This window comes from Corylus avellana, chromosome 3 (genome assembly GCF_965113065.1).
Source record: "Corylus avellana chromosome 3, dhCorAvel1.hap1.2, whole genome shotgun sequence".
Taxonomy (NCBI): domain Eukaryota; kingdom Viridiplantae; phylum Streptophyta; class Magnoliopsida; order Fagales; family Betulaceae; genus Corylus; species Corylus avellana.
In genome coordinates, this window is record NC_142492.1 from 3,869,315 (window position 1) to 3,890,629 (window position 21,315).

A 21,315-nucleotide genomic window follows, 5' to 3' on the forward strand; every position below is an offset into this window, starting at 1 on the left:
GTGGTGAACCATTATGTAATAACCAATTGCCTTATCTTTGCCTCTTAGATTTATTTGTTGGTAATTCAGAACTTCTTTTTCAAGATTAATTTAGAACTTCGATGCCTAAGTTGAAACAATTAATAGCAAATGAATGAAGATGAAATCTGATGTATAATTCAATGATCAAAATGTGTTATGATCCAAAATTAAATTACCTCGTGAAACTTATAATATTAATGGAAATATGTTAAAGAGTTTGAGCTGAAAAAATAAAAAAAAGTTAGGGATTTAATTTGAAATCAACCCTAAACTTTGGGGAATTGTATAATTTCCCCCGAAAAATGCGCATTCACATTGCACTTTTAGAAAGCGGTTTATGTGTACTATTCACAAAGCACTTAAAACATAAAAAAAACATAAATGGTCGTATCTCCAATATGTGGCTCTGCAACCCCGTCTCTCTCCCATCAATCGCATCTCTTGCCTTATCCACGACCACGAGCTAACACTTCAGGCTTACATATCTCTCATCTCCTTCACATATCCAATAGACCCACTTCTCTTCTCTCAAGCTCTCTTCCATGGCTGCCTCTACTCTCTCCCCTTCGACCACTTCCCAGGTAAATTACTCATTCTTCATATACAGTCTTATTATCTTCATCATCAGGAACTCTACAATTACAACCAATCAATCATGTTGCTCGTGTTTGTTTTCAGCTATGCTCTAGTAAGAACGGGATGTTTTCTTCATCCCAAGCGTCGATGCTGAAGCCCGCAAGAACCCAGCTGGCGAGAAAGGAAAAGGAAAAGGGTATGAAAATCGCTTGCCAGGCTACCAGCATTCCGGCCGACCGCGTACCTGATATGGGCAAGCGGCAGCTCCTGAATCTGCTTTTGTTAGGCGCTTTATCTCTCCCCACGGCTGGCATGTTGGTTCCTTATGCTACCTTCTTTGCCCCACCAGGGTAAGTTCAGTTTCTTTCTTTCGTTTTTTTTTTTTTTTTGTTGGTCTAATTCTAATAATTTCAAATAAACGAAATAAGAATATAATAATTTTTCTTAGTGGGGGTTAAAATTGAAAAATTGAGAGTCCAATTTAAGAGTAATATGGAGATCGAGTTGGTAGATAAAATGCTTTTATTCTTGAAAATTCTTATATATTTTGGAACAATTAAAAAGAAAAAGACATCCTATCTATTTGGAGATGGAGAAAGTAAGTGACAACGATGGAAAGAAAAAAAAAAAAAAAGGATTTGAAGAGTTTTATACAGAACTATCATCTTCAGATGGTAGAATATGGAAATTTCATGTTCTAGAAATTCGGTTTTGTACTGGATTTGATAATACTGCTGCTAATTACTTTTTCGCTGAAAAAGCTTCAGACTTGATTGGATATGTTTGTCAATTTTACGGTCTCCTTTCAGAGTCTTGTATCGGTTATGCATTCTGAGAGTTCCTTACAGTAGGGGTGGTAATTTTTGTTTACAAGTTAGGATTGGATTGCACAAGACAACTCTAACTTGACTAATTTAATTAAACATATCAGACCTCTTAATTGTAACTTGCTAATTTTGTATTAAATTTGTATGGAGTTTGCAGGTAGCGTCGAGCTATAAGTATAAAACTATATAGGTCATTCTTAACCCAACCCATTTAAACCAAACACCTCAACTCTAATATGCTGATTTTATGTTGAATTTGTGTTGAGTTCGTAAGTTGTGTCTAAAGTTGCAAGTTCTATTGTACGCTTCTTCAATTGGTATCCAAAATTAAAAATTCTCTCCCCCTGTCCTGGATCACCAGTGATGATCTTGTCGTTAAATTAATTCAATCTCTTAGCCAAAGAATCCTTCAGCTCCCTACAATGAAAATCACTGGAGATCTTCTTGCTTTCAATGAAAAAATAACTTTTGAGGTTTTTTTTGTTTTTGTTTTTCGAATTTTGCAACCGTCATGGTTAATTTTTGCACAGGAGATCTTCATTGATTTTGCACCCCGTGAAAATGATAGAATCCAGTAAATCAACTTATTTCTATCCAATTGTAACTATTATACTTCATTTCAGGTTTGTCACCAAACTATTAACTATGATTCCTGCAACTCCTGGATCTTGATTTGTTGTACTCCTTGTTGGCAACTGAACAGGTCCGGTGGTGGTGGTGGTGGTACCGTAGCAAAGGATGCCATTGGAAACGACGTCATTGCATCTGAATGGCTTAAGACCCATGGCCCTGGTGACAGAACACTAACCCAAGGGTTGAAGGTATTCCCGTTTTTTGTTTTGTTTTGCTCTTTTTTTTTTTTTTTTTTTTTTTTTTTTTTTTACACATTAATTGAGAAAACAAACATTGAATCTCTTTATAATTCTTGACCATATTTATTTATATAGCCGGCAAATTCAAATATTTCTCCGTTTCAAGAACAAATGTCTAAAAAGCTATTTCAAGAACATACTTGGAATTGCGTTTGACAAATAGAGTTTAGTTAAAAAAATTAAGCTTTTGCCAAAAATGTGTTTAAGCTATTTTTAAGCTTTTGAACATTTAAAAGCGCTTTCAATTTTTTTTACTAAACAGGTACTTTTTTTTCAAACGGACTTTTTGAGTGTTAAACGTACTTTTAGGCCCCTCAAATGCACATCCAAACAGGCTCTTAAAACATGTTTGAAATTGTGTTTGAGAAATAAAGCTTTTAAGTAAAAAAAAAAAAAAAAAAAAAAAATCCTTTTTGGCAAAAGCTCTATTTTAAGCTTTTGTCAAAAGTGGTTTTTAGCTATTTTTGAGCTTTTTAAACCCTTAAAAGCGTTTTCAATTTTTTTACCAAAATGTATTTTTTTCTTCAAACGAATTTTTTGAGTGTTAAATTTAAGCCCCTTAAACACACCCAAAAGGCCCTTAATATGTTTTATACACATTTTCAAGGGCACTAAGTAAATGTTTTGGAAATTGTAATGAAACTGCAGGGAGACCCAACCTACCTTGTTGTGGAGAATGATAGAAGTCTAGCAACCTATGGCATCAACGCAGTCTGCACACATCTCGGTTGTGTAGTGCCATGGAATACTGCAGAAAAGAAGTTCATATGCCCCTGCCATGGTTCCCAGTACAACAACCAAGGCAGGGTTGTCAGGGGTCCTGCTCCTCTGGTAAGTCACAAAATCAATGGACTTCTCCTTCCTCTCTCTCTCTCTCTCTCTCTCCGTGCTAAGTATACTTGTTATCTTCATTTGGTGCAGTCATTGGCGCTGGCACATGCAGATATTGACGATGGGAAGGTAGTGTTTGTTCCGTGGGTCGAAACGGATTTCAGAACAGGCGAGGCGCCTTGGTGGGCTTAAATTTAAGGATGTTACAGGGTCACACCAAATTCCATTGTTAAAACCATTGTTAGCTGCTATGAACAGCCATAGTAAATTACAAAAACTTCAAGCATTAAAAGCCCTGTTTTTGAGTATTAACTAATTGCCCATTTGTAATTTGATTGAGGTTTTATGTTTGAGTAATGCTACACACACTCCTACTCCTACTCCTACTCCTACTCCTACTCCATCTCTTCAGGTTAATTGTCCATAGTTTTTTGCGGCCAAAACTAGTGGTACTGTGCGATATCTCACACCACGGTGACCACCACCATAAGTAGCACCTAGGTGACTCGGGTTAATTGGATTGGTGTGAGGTAGTTTTCCGATACCCATGAACCTCTTCTAGTGCTCTCTAGGACAAGTTCATCTGGGTCCAAAATCTGTCTGGGAATTTCTCTACAGGGGATTTCTTTACAAAGTCTGCCAACCGCCTCCAAGATGATCAGAGGTCCATTTAACCTACATGAAAGGTTAAAGTTACTCTGGAAAATCTCTTGGAACATCCTTCTCTCCATGGTACGCTCGCATCTCATCTCCTCATCTCCCCTTCTAGTGCCGATCTTCTTTGTGCCCTTTGCAAAAGTGAAGAGGAATCTCTCAAGCACAACTTTCTTAGCTGTGTTTTTTTTGCCTAGTGTAATTTAGAGGGAATCATTTTGGCCTTTGGACGCCTTTGCTCTTAAAAAGCCTATGACTAGCCAAATTAAAATAATAATAATAATAATAATAAAGAATTGCTAGAGCATACAACACGGAAGAAAAAGTCCTCCAACACCCCTGTCCATTGCTGGGAGCCTGGGACCCTCCTCCGACCAATGTTTTTAAGATTAACTTTGACAATGCCATCCGTGACAAATTCTCCATGCAAGCTGCAATGTGCCATGACTGTTTCGGGCAAATTATTCAAGCCCAATCTTGTATAGGCCCTCCCTGTGATCCCAACATAGGTGAAGCTTTGTGCTGCCCAAATGGAAGCCTCTCTTAATCTTCAGTCTTACATTTAGGAAGGCAATTCTCTCAGTTATCCTTGCCCTCAACCACCCAGCACACCATTGACTGGCAGATCTCATCAATCATCTCATGTAAACTCCTCACCTTCCCTGCCCTCTTGGGAATCTAAGAAAATTCATAGAAGTGCAAACTTCTGCGCCCGCTTTGTAGCAAAATGGGCCACCTCCAAACTCTTCACTAGAAGTATGTTGTCCCTCTATTTTTCTTACTAAAAAAAAACATAACGATGAAACTATACCATTATGGCTAGTGTCACAGGTAGCACCTTGTCAAGCAGAAAGGTGTGACATCAAGCGGTGTTCATTTTGTGTAATGTAATGGCCCACTCAATAGCATCCCCTTCCACTGATCGCAAAGCCCGATACTGAGCATGTCAAACTAAGCCAAGTATATGAAGAATCTGTATTTTTTGAGTCTTAAAAGCAAAGATGCAACACAGGTTGACAGGAAATGAAGTACAACAATCCTTGATGTTTTCTCAATTCAGTTCATAAGAGATTACTTCGTTTGGTCCATCATTCAATTTTTTATCCCATGCAAAAAGGAATAAAACAAAGCCATCCCTTCCCCCTTTTTTTTGTAACTGGTTTTTTCAAATGCCATCTTCAATTTGGGCGGTACATCATCTTCAAGCAAATGAAGTGTCTCTATCATGATGTTGATAAAAATTCTCGAAAAGAATCATTGAGAAGAGAGGAAATATCAGGCATGCGGATGAGGAAAAAAAAAACAAACTAAGAAACAAAATGCGATTTTCAGTAGTAATCAGAACCGCAAGTGACAAAGCCAATCATCAGAACAATCTACTCATTTTAACATCAAATTATAAACCTAGAACGCTAAATGAAGCTCGACAACCAATCATATAAATCACGACCATTCATGTATACACATGGAAGAAAAAGACAGCTATATCAAAAGGAAAAATAATGTGCTACTTTATTTTTTCCTTTTTATGATTTTGCTTTACGTTGGAAGGTATGAGTTACAGCAACAAGTAAAAAAGTAATAGTAAAGGAAGAGTAAAACAACAGGCTCCTAGTGATTCTACCAAAACAAAGAATCATATAAAGGTCTAGGAACAAAGACAGTTATTCCCAGGATTCTAATATGCATTCCTTTATTTTTATATTTTAAATTTTTATGCAATCAGTGCCTATATTTCTAGAGAAGAAAAAAAATTCAAGGTAAACAGGTTGGCACCTTTTAGGGTGCCATGAGTCCTTCAATGGTGTAGAAGAGAGACTCGGCCCAGTCAGCTCTAAATAGCAATGTTTGCAATGTGTGCATCACATCATAGTCTGGATCCAGCTTCCGCTGCCACCCCTACAGGGAGTAAAAAAGCAACAAAAAAAGTATAATAAAACTGATAAAGTTTCTTTAGACAATCTATAGAAACATATGTTATTCAAGGCCGCATCAATATATAAGTAAACAATGCATATAATCAGATATATCTACTACATCAAAATACTAAAAGAAAATAAATAATATGCTATTCCATAATTCTAAATCTTATATTAGCCTATCTGCCTATGGCATTGTCCTTTGCCCCTAAGGCTCACAGGAAAAGCCTTCATGAAAGTATGTGAATGTGTTTGTGGCCAAAATGTTGGGTTAGAAAGAATTGGGTGGAGGGGTTACAAATATGTTGTCATAAAATTATTCAAGCAAATAAGTGCATTTCCAAACACACACTCACACACAAAGCAGGTGATAAAAGGGGTGGAAGAATGGTCAGACGCTTCATGCAACTCGCCCCCTACCCCTCCATTGGAGCTACTTATCAAAAAAGCAAAATTATTATCTAAACAAAATAATCTTTGATAATTATTACAATTCCAACATTTTCAGTTCTGCAACAATATTTCCACAAATGCATTTCTACCAAATGAATTCATCAAAGAATACTCTTTTAAGGAACGCACCATGAAAACAAATTGTTGAACCATGCCAGCAATAACCTTCTCCAGATTTATTAACTTTGAAGATTAAAAATTCTGAATAAATTATCATATTGCTTAAAACCTCTTAAGCTTGTCAAGTAAGCAAAATTTTATTGTAAACTGCCTGGATCAAATATCCATGACAATTTGAAAGACGACTAACTTCTAACTATGATACATTTACATATTCACAAAATTATTCCCAAGAGCCTTTACCTTAACGAATAAAAAATTCTGGATGAAAGGTTTTAAAACTAAGTCCGAAAAGTTAAAAGGTCTAACAAAAAATGCTTTAAGATTTTTTTTTTTTTTTTTTTTTTTGTGAAAATTAATTTCCTATCATTAATAAAGCACCAAAGGGTGTACCCTTAGTACATAGGAAGTATAAAAGGGAGCCTCTAACAGGAAAAAAAAAGAACATAAATTCAAAAAATCAGCATAAGTAAAAACATGCAAGCTATGATGATCCGCTATCCATATATATAATGTGTTAAGCAGAAACTTCCGCAATTCGAACATTGAGATCTCTACGTCTTCAAAATGCTGAGCATTCCTCTCATGCCAAATACACTACATTACACACAACGGAACCAGCCTCCAAACTTCCTTGGCTGGACCACCTCCACACACAACGGAACCAGCCTTCAAACTTCCTTGGCTAGACCACCTCCACGCACAACACCCTAACTAGTCAACAAATCCAGCACCCGTCTCGGCATAACCCATTCTACCCCAAACAGAGAAAGAATGTAATTCCATAATTCTCATGCGCCTTCGCAATGAAGTAAAAGGTGATCAATGGACTCCTCACTCTTCTTACACATACAACACCATTCTTTTTTTTGATAAATAAGTAATTCATTGAAAAGCACAAAGGGGTACAACCCTAGTACACAAGAATATACAAAGAAAAGCCTCACTGAAGACGAAAAGAAGAACAAAACGCCACAAATTGAGGCATAGTAGAAAACTGAGAAACATAAAATGCTCCCGCCCAATGGAAAAGAGTTTTGATAAACATCTTTTTGAGCTCGTCCATCGTCTTTTCTTGATCTTCAAAGCATCGTGCATTCTACTCTCTCCAAACAATCCACATTAGACACAATGGGGCCATTCTCCACACCTCCTTTACTAAACAATTACCTCTTTGACCGGGCCAACATGCTACAGCACCATTCTACCACCACAACATTCCTTTTTGGCAAATTATTGTGCGTCAAAATTTTCCCGAAGGCTGCTGTCCACACAAAAAATGCCTCCCTCGACGGAGCCTTTACACGTCATATACTCTTCCCTGGAAATAAATGTCTAGCCTGGCTAGTTAACGCATTATAGAACGAATTTACTTCAAATTGACCCCCCTTGGAAGGACACCAAAATAACCTGTCCTCCTCGCCATGTCGAACCTGGAAAGAATACAGCCTCTCAAAGAAGGAGACTATCATCTCCATCTCCCACTCCTGGCTAAACGCGTAAAGATGACGTTCCACTGGATAACTCCATCTTGATATTGCATGTTATCCACCACCCACGTGTCTTTATGTCGAGGAATACTATACAAAGCTAGATAACAAAGGTTCAACAGGCTATCCCCACACCAAATGTCATGCTAGAAACTTACTTTGGACCCACCCCTTACCTCGAAGCAAACAAAATTGGAAAACTTATCCAACCCCCTTCTAATATGTTTCCACATGCCCACTCCAAAAGTTCCCAATACCTCTTTTGAACTCCAACCACCCCTCATACTCTCATATTTAGCTGCAATCACCAATCTCCATAAAGCCTCTCTCTGTAGCATACTGCCACAACTATTTTCCCAAAAGAGCTCAATTAAATTGAATCAAATTTCGAACTCCTAACCCACCTAACTCTATCGGAGCACAAATCCTCTTCCAATTCACCAAATGTATTGTGATTCAATATATTTTTTTCTTTCTAAACAAAGAATATGTATTTACAATAACTAAAGAATAATGCTACTTTTTATACCATTTATCACACCCATGTCACACCGGTTGACATGGCATGTTTTAAGTGGGTTATGATGTCGACCACTTAAAACAGATCATGTCAGAGTGACATGGGTGTGAAGTGTAGCATTACTCTAACTAAAAGTGACATGAATAATCCTTTTCTATTATTGGTAAATTATACATGCACCCTATAGGTCTTAAACCCACACTTCACCCTCCACTCCATTCTTATGACCTGGGGGTAGGGGGTGAGGTGCCATTTGAGCTAGGGTTCATAGGCTAGTTACTATGAACAATACTCACAATTTCAATGAATCTATTCACAAAAAAATTAAAAAAATAAAAAAATAAAAAAAACCAACAAAATCGGAATTTGGCACAACTAACACACAAGCAACTTATAATAACCATAGTTGACTCATTTAATTGAAGTGATAGTAAAAATGGGGTAACCACCAAAAAAATCTGCAACTTTATCTTTCAGAGGGTGAAAAAATGAGAGTGATACACGAGGGGATACAGAAAAAAGGCAGAAATTACCTCAAGCACCAAAGTGGTTACCATCACAGCACAAACATTGCCATCAATGTTGACTTTATGACGCCTAACTTGCTCAAGCAATTGCTGCATGCAGTCACCAGGATGGAAAACATTACCTTCTTGGGAGTCCCAGAAACTGAAAGATTTATCCATTTCCTGTTAAACCAGTAAAACTTCTAAAATTTTAGACTCAACTTATAATAACTATAGTGAACTGTGATGTATCTTAAGCCATTCATTAATTAGAATCCAAACAAGAATAAATCATAACACCACATATTGCACGACTGGGCTCCAAAATTTGGAAGGAATGGAGCTTTGGAGTCTTCAGCAAAACCAGCTGTTAGATTCAATCTAGAATGAGTTTAACCTAGATCTTTAGAGACAACCAGACTCAAGGTTCAGGTCGAATTCTGAGACATCATGAACTAAAGCCAACTTGGGTACAGTAAAACATATTAACTAGTTATAATCTACGGGAGGTTTGTTGGTGGGGAACCATGGCTTGCACAACCGCAAAAAGTTACAATTTAGATTATCATTTTTTAGCTAAATTTACACTAGTACTTATACATATTACAACATGACCCCCTCAGAACTCGATCTTGTCTTATGAGCCCCATAATAGATAACAGTATTACTGCTGCATGTGCATTGTCTATGATTTAAAAGTTCACTAGATGAAAATATAAAGAGTATGGTAAATGATGATATAATTGTATGCAAGATTCTTATGTCAACCAGATTAGCAAATGCATGATTTCTTTTCCAGAAGCAGCCACAAGCAATAAAAAATTGTCTATTTTTTCATAACAAGAACACAAAAGCTAAGTTGCAGATGCATTACCTCAATGAAATCCCTTGGATTTGGGCAGTTTTGTTGTTTAGACAATCTAAGTGTGCACTCTGCAGCAGTGCGGCCATCTCGAAGAGCAACAGCCTTAAAGAAATCCAGTATATTCACTCGATCTTTCTTAGAAAGTTCAGCAGTCATGCCTACGTCAAGTAGAATGACGTGAGGCCTTGATCTAAAAATCTGCTTATGTGATGTTTTGCTATGTGTTGCTCGTACAAGAATATTTCCAGGATGCATGTCCGCATGAATAAAGTTATCTACCTGGAGTTAAAAGCAATTTATCAGCATAGTCACCAACTATTTCACTCAGGAAACATCGAATTTCATAAAGACCAAATTGATAACTGGCAACTTGAGAACTCATGTTGCTCTCAAGTCACTTCATGGTTAAACCAAAATGCTTCACGGGTATTATACGCATGTAATCTTATACTTTTCGTGCTCCATGGTAGAAGATACACCTACATAGAAATTGTAGCCACAAATATTTGAGACATTCGCCTTATCATGGACAAGGAACTGAATATCTTTCTCAAGCTGTCAACTGTGACACGGACATACATAAAAAAGTAAAAGGACAACAATATCAATGCTTCAAGGTATCGACCAGTATAAACCTTCTAGAGACACACTTCACCATTCAATACAACAACTTGTACATTTTAATTAGAGAGAGAGAGAGAAGGATGGTACATGGTTCAGGAGTTAAGGTGCAGGAATAAGGTCCTCTCATACATGACTTAAATGACTGGATAAATTTAATAATTATCTTAACTGGCTAGATATCAAGATGATGCAAATCTCATTCCGATGGAAATAAGTTTCCAAAGAATGTATCATGTGCTTATTATCATTCACTTGCAAAACTAATAATTCACTTGCAAAACTAGTCATATAGTCGATCTGGATTCTATCATCATGGATTCCAGTGCGACTCATGGAGAGATTATTATACAACTTTTAACTTTTCCAGGACAGATGAAGAATACAACAAAATTTTTTAAGCACCAACTCAACTATCAGTATTTAAAATCACAAGTTACCATGACAAGAACTGTGAAAGAAAAGGGAAAAAGAGTTGCAAAGAGAATGTAAGGTACCAAAAGCATCTTTAAAAGTGCATGGGTTCCAATTCGAGCAAGGGCACTTTTAATTTGTTCATGGCCTTCAAGCTCTTCAACATAATGTAGAACACTTTCACCTTGTTCATAAGTTTCCACTAAAACGGAGGGGTGCACCAGGGGATACAGAGGCTTTGGGAATGACACATCCTTCCATCTTCGGAAATTATAGATAAAACGACTTAAATGAGCAGCCTCCCTTGAAAGATCAACCTGAGACATCATGAAGACACCAAATTGCTGTATGCTTTCATCCAATCTCAACCATTTCAAAGCAGGGATGAGCCTAGAGACTTTGGCCACAAAATTAATTATCATAAAATCCCTTCTAATTGTTTCACCAACACCTGGATGTCGAACCTTCACAGCAACAACAACAGGTTTGATTGGCTGACCAGGATATCTGTATTTCAGTGTAGCTCGATGAACTTGAGCAACACTTCCTGATGCCACAGGTTTCTCATCAAAATTTTCAAAGATTTGATGCAGATTTCTACCAAATGCCCTTTCAATGCTGTTTTTGGTGAATGCAAAACCATGTGCTGGTGCATTGCTATGAAGTTTTGCAAGTTTGGAACACAAATCTCTGGGGAAGAGATCTGGTCGGGTTGCAGCCCATTGACCCCATTTTATGAATGCTGGACCTGCCTTTTCAAGTGTAAGATGAACGATGTGGAGCCATGTTTTCCTAAATTCAACACCAAGGGAATCCGCAAATGGAGCCATAGCTATGCAGGGTGAGAACAAAATTGCTAAATAAATAGCCCTAAGAAACAAGATAAAACCCTCCAGAAATGAATACACAAGCAAGGTCAAATAAACATGTCCATCTTGGGCATGCATATAAAATGTATCCCTTGTTGGCAAGTATTCTGCTTCTGCCCATGTTTGTTGTGTCCAAGCAAGCTCTCCAATTATGATAGCAATAACACCGGGGACAACTACATTTGATCGCGTCAAAGCAAGGCTCACTGCACATGCAATCTGATATATTGGCTTTGCAGCTGGCCCACTGTAGGAACATACCTGAGAAAACCTTTTCCAAGCAATTTGCACCTGGTGAGAAATTGTCTTACTTGCTGCAAGGCCGTAGAAGTTTCTGAAACCACTACTGCGTGATATGCTCTCTTTTGCTTTATATAAAGTAAAAGGGGAAGGTTCTCTAAAAGAAAATTTATACAGTGAGAATTTCCTGCGTAGGAAGTAACAAGGCCCAAGTACATTCAATGCTCCATCACCATTTAGTTCTAAGCCGCATCTCTTCCGATTTGGGTGGAGGGAATGTGCAACCCTCCTCACATTTCCACAGGTCCAAAATCTGCACATTACAAAATGTATCTAGAATTCATAATGCACTAAGCTAACAAGAGCATAAACCTGGACATTAACTTAAAAAAAAATTATAAACATTAAATAACTGTTATTATACAAGTTATGCAGATTTTACGAGATCTTAATGTTTGAAGATGAGCGTAGAATGATCAAGAAACAATCTTATCTATAAATTTATCGTGATGATGCAAAATGTGCCAATTGCATTGCAGAATATCTCATATCTTCCCACAGGTGCAAGATGCTAAAATAAAGAAGCTGACGTATATCGTTTGAAAGGGTGTTCAAACGCAATTTATTTTGAATGAAGCTCTCTATCCAAGACCAGTTGGACTCTTTTTTACCATGCCCTTTGAATGAAGCTCCTTGAGCTCTCGCAAGATAGGCTAGCTCAAAAATGTTTCCCATGCACTTCAAACAAAGCTCTCTAAAGTCCCTGGAATGGATCTAGTTCAACATTGTTTCACATGTGATTCGAACGAAACATTTGGACTTCTCAAGATGGATGCCGATTGAAGTCCCGTTCAAACCTTATTCGAACTAAATAGATTTAGGACTTTGGGAAGGATTATGTTCAAAACAACATTCAAATGCCGCTTGGAAGGTGCATCAGAATCGGCAAATTTTTTTTATAAGTAATTGACATACATCATTAAAAACGTAAGGCGTCTCTAAGTACACAAAAAGTATACAAAATAAATAAATAAACCCTAACTAGGAGCAAAAACAAGAATTGGCAAATTTTACTTAGGTTCTTCATAATTTGCTCTACTTAGGGTTTTGTTTAGGGATAATAATATGTAGTCGCCAGACACAACAGTTCATGGAGTTTTGAATAATGTTTTGAAAGAGAATTTCTCTTTGTTTATCAACACTTGGCATTCTTAGGGAATCAACAAGTGTTGATGCCTTCAACCTTTACTAGGTGAAACTGGATTTTATAATGGATTCTAGAGAAATTCCAAATTGACTAATCCTTTTGGGATGATTGGGGTGATAGAGCAGATGTGGCTAGCGTTTTTCCTTGAGTCGTTACAATTATAGGAAGAATAGACAGGTTTGGAAAAGGCTTTTCTTCCGTTATTCGCAAAGGAATAAATATAATTAAAGCAAGGTTATCAATTTGCTTGCCATATATGCCTCCTTGCATCAATTAGTTTATTCATGATAAGAATTTCATAGACTTTTGATTCTCTTCACTAAGGATCAGTGGAGTTTCTATGGCAATACATCTCATAATGTTAATGAAAAACCTGTCTCCACAACTATGGTTTCAAGAAGCACAAATTAGAGCAGCAATGGTTCATTCATAAACAGCATCAGTGGCTTCCTCATCTATACGAGGATATATCTTACCAGATTGAGAACATGCCCGCTTCGATCAGATAATTTATACAAACTCTTCTACGACACAAATTACTGGCATCAAATCATTACATTTACATGCCTTATCCAGCAACATGTACACATTTATTTACTTCAAGTGTATTCCGAATTGAAACTATTAGCCCTATTAGAGGTGCAATTTCAATTCAAAATTTAAATGCAACAAAGATTTTCATTTTTCTAGTTTCTCAACTTTCCCAGACAGACCGCAATCATTCGAACTCTAAAAGAATTAAACGAAATGAGAGAAAGTTCTAGAAGCCACCGACCTGGCCATGGCGATCGGTGTACAGGATCGGTGGTGTGCTCTAGAATTCGCAGCTGGCGCAGCACACCGACTGGGCGGCGTTTTTCTGACGACGCCAGTGCATACACCGTCATCGGCGTCTAACGTGTCTCATCCCTCGCCGCCGCAACCAATCCTTGGCGGCTGGAGCTGAGTTGGCGCATGGTACTATTGTAGTGGTTTGTGGTGGCGTGCGAGTGTGTGTGTGAGAGAGATTGAGGCAGCTGTGACTGAGAGAGTGCTGAAAAGTAGGGATCTGACCGGAACACCAACGTTTGGTTGAGTGCTTGTTTTTCTGTTTACTAGTTTTGGCCAACGTGTAACTAGTGTTTATCCTTTTTATTTCTGGCCCCTTTTTTTTTCTTTTCAAAAATTAGGTTACAAAATACTAAAATGGGGATACATTTACCGAGGGATACAATTTTTATCGTTTACAAATTCCTCTCAATAATTTTTTGGGTCCATTGCCTTAATTAGCTTGATGGGCTAATTGGGCTGGGAAGCGTTAGGGAGCTAAATAAATAAATTCAAAAAAAATTTTAAATTGACGTGACGAGTGTTTTTAAATTAAAAAAATGTAATTCTCTCTCCATTGTTTCCTATTCACGGTCTGCCATATCAGTTTAAAAAAAATTTTGGGTTCATTTATTTGATTTCCTAGCACTTCTCAATTGGGATTGACACATCTAATTTGTGTTTGATCCTTTTTTGGTCCATCAATCTCTTGAGGGTTAATTCTAACACGACTTTGCTCAAAAAAAAAAAAAAAAAAAAAATTCAAACACGACTAATTTAAAGTCAAACTCTTTAAACTTGACACGGCACGCCTCCGTCACATAATTCATTTAATAAATATTTAGTTTTGAGTTGGCACAAACATAACCCGTTTTACTAGTATATGGGTGAAATGGGTCACCCACTAGTTAAGTGGGTTGACCCGTTTATTAAATAGGTTAAAGGGAGTCGACCCAATTTGACCTCAACTCAATTACACAAAACTCTAACATGCTAATTTCATATTTAATTGGTGTTGGGTTTGAGAGTCATGTTAAAAATTGCTAGCTCTAGTAAGTACTATGCTCCTCAATCCCAGTTGAGATAGTGCTTAGTTGTAGAACAACTCAAATGTTTAAAGTTTTTTAATGGGATTTGTGAGTACCCAATGTTCTAACAAAAAATCTCCCCGTGAAACAAACCTCCCCCTAGTACTCCGTTCTAGGGAGGAGGGAAGAACTCCTTCCCCTAGCTACCTTATGTCCCCACCACTAGCCTCTTTAGACTAGTCTACATCCATTGATCACCTCTTTTATCTACACACTAGGGCTGAGCGTCGGTCGGTAAAGTCGGTTCGGTTAAAATACCTCTTCCACCTACCGAACCGAAAAATTCGGAATAAAAAAAATCATGCCGCCTATTGTCCGCCATTTAGTCGGTAACGGTCGGTGTCGTTCGAAAGTCGGTTAATCGGTAATTTGCTCAGCCCTACTACACACCTCTTATCTACCTTCATCAGTCTACTCTCTTCTATCCTATGACTCTTATCCCATTAGGCATATCACACACGCCTCCATGGCACGCGTAAGCTATACGTGACACTGCTACCATGCTATTTTGTAGCAGATCCATGGTCTCTTGTCTCTTTTTCGAAGAACCCATTTAGTCCTTCGAATTTATCAAATTCGGATTTGAGCTTCAACAAATTTGATTTGGTTGGGCTTTAGGCTCACTACGAAAGAGATCCTTCAACTGTTGTAAATATATTTTTTAGTCTCTCAAGTTCCCTTGAAATATGGTCAAGAGCTAAGTTTTATGGGGTTCTCTTGTTAGTATTCCTAATTTTCATTAAGGCCCGCTACAACTAGCTTCATTGGCAGCATTCATATTTGTCTTCAACCTTTGAGGTCTCATTCCGGGGTAGTAAGATGCTAACTATTATTTTGATTTGCCTGTATTTGGTTATGATTTCTTCTTGTTTTTGTTGTTATAATGGTGGTTGTATTTTGAGATTTTTAATTATCCTGTTTGCTTATGTTGATTATCATAATTTTTAAATTTTTAATTCTTTTTGAGCCAAAGAAAGTAACACAGACATGATCAGTTGATCGAGGATGCATGTGGGTTGCTTTTAGAATGTTATTAATATTCTTTTCTTTTATTTCTTTGAAAAAAAATAAAATCTTAGATCTGGATGTAAGTTGTTGTTAGTAGTACTCCTTACACTAACACAATCTTGTAGGTAATTAGTCAAAATGATATAGCTAGTTGGATAAAATTAAGTTTCCAACAACTACGAAGACCGATGTTCATCATGTTAATTCTTGTAGTTTAATGGTATTTCTTCAATTAATTACTAAGGAAAAAGATTCAGAATTTGACCAATGGAATGGGAGATTTGTGAGGATTACCAAAAAAAAAAAAAAAAAACTTTTATCAATAGTAAAAATTTCAATAAGGATAGAGACTTTTAAAAGATAAGAGAAGCTTAATTGTCTCCGAATTTAAGATTCATGAAGTCTCCAAATTGTTTTATTATATTTTTTGAAATGCAAAACATGGATTGTCTAAACAATTTTTAATTTGCATACAATATATATATATATGCCATCAAAATAGAATATATAGGATCCGATAGTATTTATTTTACGATCAAAATTTAAAGCTGGTGCATTTGGTGATATACATCTTTTTTTTTTTTTTTTTTTTTTGAATTTTTTAGACACCCTATCAACACTTATTTTAACAAAATAAACATTTTATTTTAAAAGGAGAGAAATCCTAATATATATTCCACCAGCAGGACCACCACGATGAGGAAACCATAGCTAGTCCAGCACGGCAGCACCCTTCCAAGTGCATTAATGGAGGTCGTCACTGCTGATCATTATGCTAGGCCATGGACCATCATTCAGGAATGACCTGGACCACCTTCGCGTCGCTGGACACGTGGCGGGCTACTGTAAGCTCCAGTAGTTCCGGCTACATAGCCTGCGGAAACTAACAATGTTGTCGGGTATTCTTTAGCATATCATGAGTTGAACGAACGAGCATAGAGTTTAAACCGTAGACGGAACTCCCCTGTATTCTATACACTTCTTTTTCAGTGTTTTAATTAGCAGTTAATTACATTGGGTCCACTTTTACTTTCTCTTAATGTACTATACTATGAATTTTCTCGCTTCTATCTTTTCGGTGTTTATATAAGGTGTCCTTGGTGTTCATTTTTCCTGTCTCTTTGTCTTCCAGCTTTGATGTATTCCTAGAACTTCATCTCTTCTGAGGTGATTGAATAATACAGATAATTACTACTAATTAATAAACTATTATACGATTGTCATACAAGTAGAATAACATATATGACAATAAAAATCAAGTGCTAATTTTAATTTTCAAGTAATCCTAATCATAAGACGATCTTATAATAGTTTACTAAATAACATTGTTCCCAATAAATACATGTATGCACGTCTTTTTGGTTTTTTCAATTTCATAATTTTACCTTGTATCTATTTTAGTTTATTTTTGGACGTTGGATTTTACTAAAATGAAGTAATAATGTTGTTAACCATTTAAGGTTCCTAACTATGAAAAGCAACCTAAACATTCGAAGTTAATTAGGTGCATGCTCATGGAGTTTGGAAGGACGAGGTGAAACACCAACCACTAGAATATCCATATAAAAGTCTATAAAATATAAAACGATTTGAAACAAACCATAATGTTGGAGAAAGATCAATTAATGCATGATTAATATAGTTCGTACGTAGAAGTCATGCAGATTATACAATTAAAATCCCAAGCTAAATCTGAACGTTAAACACTCAAGGACACAGCTTAAATCTATATGAAAATATCAGCTTCTTGAATCTTGACGTACGCCTGCTGTCTTACATATGCAATCCACGGGCATTCAAGCTATTTGGCATATCATACATCAAAAAATTGCTGCGGTAACTATCCCTCTCATCTTCAGTGCTACAGTTGGCATAGCTGATAGTAGATGCTGAATTTAAGGGAGTGGGACTTGATGGAGCTGTCGACATAAGAGAGCCAAAACTGAAATTTGGTAAAGGAATATCGCTCATAGCTAAACCTGCAGGATGATGTACGTTATTTTGCCATAAATTTGGCAAAGAAGTTTGGCAGCTGCTAAAATTGGTAAGGTCTGAAGAGAGTTGCTCCATTTTGGCTTCTGTCAGCTGGGTTTCACCTTGAAAAGGTTGAATTTGATCTTGGTTTGCTTGGGAGAAAAAAGTTGTGTTTAGCTGAATTGGTTGGGTGGATTGGAACTGATTTTGATCAATTGGGATATTGTCAAGCTGGTTTTGCTGAAGATACTGAGAATTAGAACCACTGTCTGCAGGGTTTTTGCATTGAGATGACAAGAGAGCTGTGGCTAGACTTAGGAGATTTGGATTGACAATAGGCCCGATTCCTAGCAAACTGGGGAGATTAAGCTGAGATGAGTTGTTGAGAGATGAGCTCAGAATCGAATAGAGTTCGAGAAGATCAAGGCGTGGGGTGTGAGTCACTGGATCAATTCCCATTCTCAATAGCCTCTTTCTGATGTGGGTGTTCCAATAGTTCTTGATCTCGTTATCTGTTCTTCCAGGCAAGTGAGCAGCAATAGCTGACCACCTGATGAGACAGAGTGAAAAGAAAGATTTATACACCATTCAATATTTTCTTTAAATTTGTGGGGAATTGAACTTTAAATATTCACCAATGGGTACGTTCCTGTAACATCATTGACTTGTACAAATCTAAAGAAGTCCATGAATTAGGTATACTTCAATTATCAATACATACTTTTGCATAATTAGCATCCATGGTGCACCTTTATTGCTTATAATATAAGGAAAATGAGTAAGAAAAAAACAAATGAATGCAGTAGTACTCACTTATTTCCCAGAACACCATGTAATTGTATTATGGTCTCTTCTTCTTCATACGAGAACCTCCCTCTCTTGATGTCAGGTCTCAAATAGTTTGTCCAGCGAAGCCGGCAACTCTTTCCACACCTTTTCAAACCTGATAATAAACAAAACAGAAAGGATGAAAAGCCTTTATTTTGATCACAATCTATATAAATCAGACATGACAGCGAGAAAAAACAAGTTACAAGCAGAAATATATATACGTATAAAAAAAAGATACACACCTGCATTCTTAGGAAGGATTCTCCATCTACCGTGTCCATGCTTTTGAATATAATCAATCAGTTTCTGATCTTCCTCTGCAGTCCATGGACCTTTCTTTAACCCATCTTTGTCACCACAAGAAGATTTTCCCATCGTATCTTCACAAAAATTTGTGATCTATTAATGCTTTGATATATAGAAGAGTGTGTTTGTCTGAGACAGAGAGACCGAGAGAAAGAAAGAGAGAGAGAAATAGGGGATGATGAGCTTTTATTGAAAACCATGTACTGCTGTGCGTATATATATATATAAAAAAATAGTAGAGAAAATAAGGCATGCTAAGAAAAATTGCTTAAGTCAATGGGATTCGGTACCGCCCCTGCTACACTCAAGAGACGTGTCTTCTTGTGTAGAAAAAAAAAATCACAGGCACAGTCAATTTCTCACAAACACACACACACACTCTCTCTCTCTCTATCTTTCTGTGTCCGACTGTAAATGTAGAACAATTTCAACCCTCATAATCAATGCATACGTAAATCTGGTAGTCTAATTGCTTGTTAATTAATCATCTCCGAAAGTGGCAGTCAAACGTGTGTAACGTGGCAACATGGTATTGGTTGTCTAGGAATCCAGTGAAAAAGAGCCGTAGACCCACATATGTTAGCTCCCTGTCTTGTCTCCCTTCCCTCCTCAGTACTCCTCACTCCTCAGCATGCACCATCATGTATTTGTCTCAGATTGTTGAACAGTGGATATGAAATATACAAAATTATTTGAAAAATTGTGTTAATTCGCTGTCATCAAAATCAAATGATACAAATCGTGGCAAGCCGCTGTCCCCCTATTTTACTTTTGGAATTAGCTGGCACCAATATTATTTCGCCACGTAAATCCCCGAGTGACGCTTCCGTAGACCGCGTAACAGGGACCTCTCGTGTCCATACTCCATACTGCATGGCTCCAAGCCGCCAAGCTGACCGAGTTATGTGCACTGTGTACTGTGCACATGTGGATTCGGCTTGCTTGTTCTGTTTCTCTTTCTCATCTTTTTTTTTTTACTTTTCTTTTCTCCTTCTACGCTTCATTAATTGTTTTTGTGGTGAGCACGTAGCGAATTGACTTGTTTGGACAGTTCAAACCGTTGGGTACGTAACTAGTGAGATAATCATATATGATTTGAGGGAGATTAACATTTTAAGGAGTTTTTTTTTTTAATTATTAAAAATATAATATAAAATGTTAAGACATAATTTAACTTGAAAACTTTAGTTTATGAGTTTGGATCTAACTATATTATATTAGTCACTCGCACTTACTACAGAAACTCTTGTCAATACGCAGGGCAGAAGCAGGCATATGGTTAGGATATGATGAATGTCCTCCCAAACATTTTGAAAATGTTATTAAAATATAATTTTTTATATATTTATCTCCAAAATTATATTTTTTCCCTTTTCTAAAAATTTTCTTTTAGTTTTGTCCCTCCAAAATTGTCTTTTTGCCCCCTTCTAAAATTTTTAATCCTATAGATCGTTTTTAGTCTACTTTAAAACATAACTTTTGTATGCAATAATGACTTACAATTTACTATAAAATTAAATTTAAGGCTTATATATATTTATTTTAGATAAACATACACAAATACACATATAGAGATACTATATGTATCTATGTGTTTATATATTCAGGTAAGTTCGTCCCCCCATAATATAAATCTTGAGTCTGCCCCTGTCTACACGTATGTCACTCCACCATCATACTGTACATCACTATCGACTCTAGTGCCATTAATGAACCGATTTGTAAGAAATTGTTTTGGTCAACTTATACCAAAACAGAGCAAATGTATTGTCATTTGTAACTGACACAGAGACCAAACAAAAATGAGAGAAATAATGTGTTCCCAACATGTACAGCTAAGGAGAGACAATAAGGAGAACTATTCCTGCTATACAGCTGACAAAATTTAAATGAATTACAAATATTCATACAAGAAAATTGCTATCTCAAGGTATTCACTGCATCCGGACAGGGTAGATGCCCGTTGTAGAGTCTCATGCGCCTTGATTTAGCAACATGATCGGATGAGTTTGCTGCTTTAGCAATTGCAGTACCTCCAATGTCATCTTCATTCACATGATTATCCAAGAAACGTTCTTAGATTGTTGAAACTCCACCAACAACCACGTCTTAGAGAGATTAGAATACTTTGGCGATCAAGCTTTTTTTAATGAGATCATAGTATAAATAGCATATTGAGACATTAATTTACCCAAAAATTTAAGCTTATAAATTTGGGCCAACTATACAATATTAATCACTCGTACTTATGTCATCGATCATTTCAATGTGAGACTCAATCTTTTCACACTTACAT

General features: G+C 36.7%; 3 protein-coding genes across 8 annotated transcripts; 1 reads left to right on the forward strand and 2 right to left on the reverse strand.

Annotated features, from left to right (window-relative positions):
- Window positions 1-417: 417 nt before the first annotated feature.
- On the forward strand, window positions 418-3,478 carry PETC (photosynthetic electron transfer C). Its single transcript, XM_059585016.2, has 5 exons — window positions 418-602; window positions 700-947; window positions 2,128-2,245; window positions 2,945-3,127; window positions 3,218-3,478. Exons 1-5 carry the CDS (start codon window positions 564-566, stop codon window positions 3,317-3,319), a joined length of 690 nt encoding a protein of 229 aa, XP_059440999.2. The 5' UTR covers window positions 418-563; the 3' UTR covers window positions 3,320-3,478.
- Window positions 3,479-3,521: 43 nt separating this feature from the next.
- On the reverse strand, window positions 3,522-14,119 carry LOC132173497 (uncharacterized). Of its 6 annotated transcripts, none has more exons than XM_059585014.2 (6): window positions 13,781-14,118; window positions 10,773-12,111; window positions 9,664-9,933; window positions 8,817-8,972; window positions 5,558-5,680; window positions 3,522-4,699 (listed from the first exon to the last, which is right to left on the reverse strand). In XM_059585014.2, exons 1-5 carry the CDS (start codon window positions 13,786-13,788, stop codon window positions 5,561-5,563), a joined length of 1,893 nt encoding a protein of 630 aa, XP_059440997.1. In that variant the 5' UTR covers window positions 13,789-14,118; the 3' UTR covers window positions 3,522-4,699; window positions 5,558-5,560. The 6 variants fall into 6 exon arrangements, with proteins under 6 accessions (XP_059440997.1, XP_059440996.1, XP_059440994.1 ...); XM_059585013.2 differs by having other exon boundaries at window positions 3,522-4,980; XM_059585011.2 differs by having other exon boundaries at window positions 3,522-5,001.
- A 3,385-nt stretch (window positions 14,120-17,504) lies between these two features.
- Window positions 17,505-19,182, reverse strand: MYB49 (myb domain protein 49). The gene is made up of 3 exons (XM_059587161.1): window positions 18,956-19,182; window positions 18,696-18,825; window positions 17,505-18,432 (listed from the first exon to the last, which is right to left on the reverse strand). The coding sequence occupies exons 1-3, from the start codon at window positions 19,086-19,088 to the stop codon at window positions 17,682-17,684; spliced, it is 1,014 nt and encodes a 337-aa protein (XP_059443144.1). The 5' UTR covers window positions 19,089-19,182; the 3' UTR covers window positions 17,505-17,681.
- Window positions 19,183-21,315: the final 2,133 nt, after the last annotated feature.

What these genes read in the sequence shown, in the direction of transcription:
- PETC (XM_059585016.2), top strand. Translation starts at nt 564, where the DNA reads ATGGCTGCCTCTACTCTCTCCCCTTCGACCACTTCCCAG. An exon ending in CCCCTTCGACCACTTCCCAG is followed by an intron (nt 603 to 699) that starts GTAAATTACTCA and finishes GTTTGTTTTCAG; the next exon opens with CTATGCTCTAGTAAGAACGG. An exon ending in ACCTTCTTTGCCCCACCAGG is followed by an intron (nt 948 to 2,127) that starts GTAAGTTCAGTT and finishes GCAACTGAACAG; the next exon opens with GTCCGGTGGTGGTGGTGGTG.
- LOC132173497 (XM_059585014.2), bottom strand. An exon ending in CACTTTTAAAGATGCTTTTG is followed by an intron (nt 9,934 to 10,772) that starts GTACCTTACATT and finishes TTTTAACTCCAG; the next exon opens with GTAGATAACTTTATTCATGC. An exon ending in ATCCAAGGGATTTCATTGAG is followed by an intron (nt 8,973 to 9,663) that starts GTAATGCATCTG and finishes CTGGTTTAACAG; the next exon opens with GAAATGGATAAATCTTTCAG.
- MYB49 (XM_059587161.1), bottom strand. Translation starts at nt 19,088, where the DNA reads ATGGGAAAATCTTCTTGTGGTGACAAAGATGGGTTAAAGAAAGGTCCA. An exon ending in AATCCTTCCTAAGAATGCAG is followed by an intron (nt 18,826 to 18,955) that starts GTGTGTATCTTT and finishes GTTTATTATCAG; the next exon opens with GTTTGAAAAGGTGTGGAAAG. An exon ending in CATGGTGTTCTGGGAAATAA is followed by an intron (nt 18,433 to 18,695) that starts GTGAGTACTACT and finishes CTGTCTCATCAG; the next exon opens with GTGGTCAGCTATTGCTGCTC.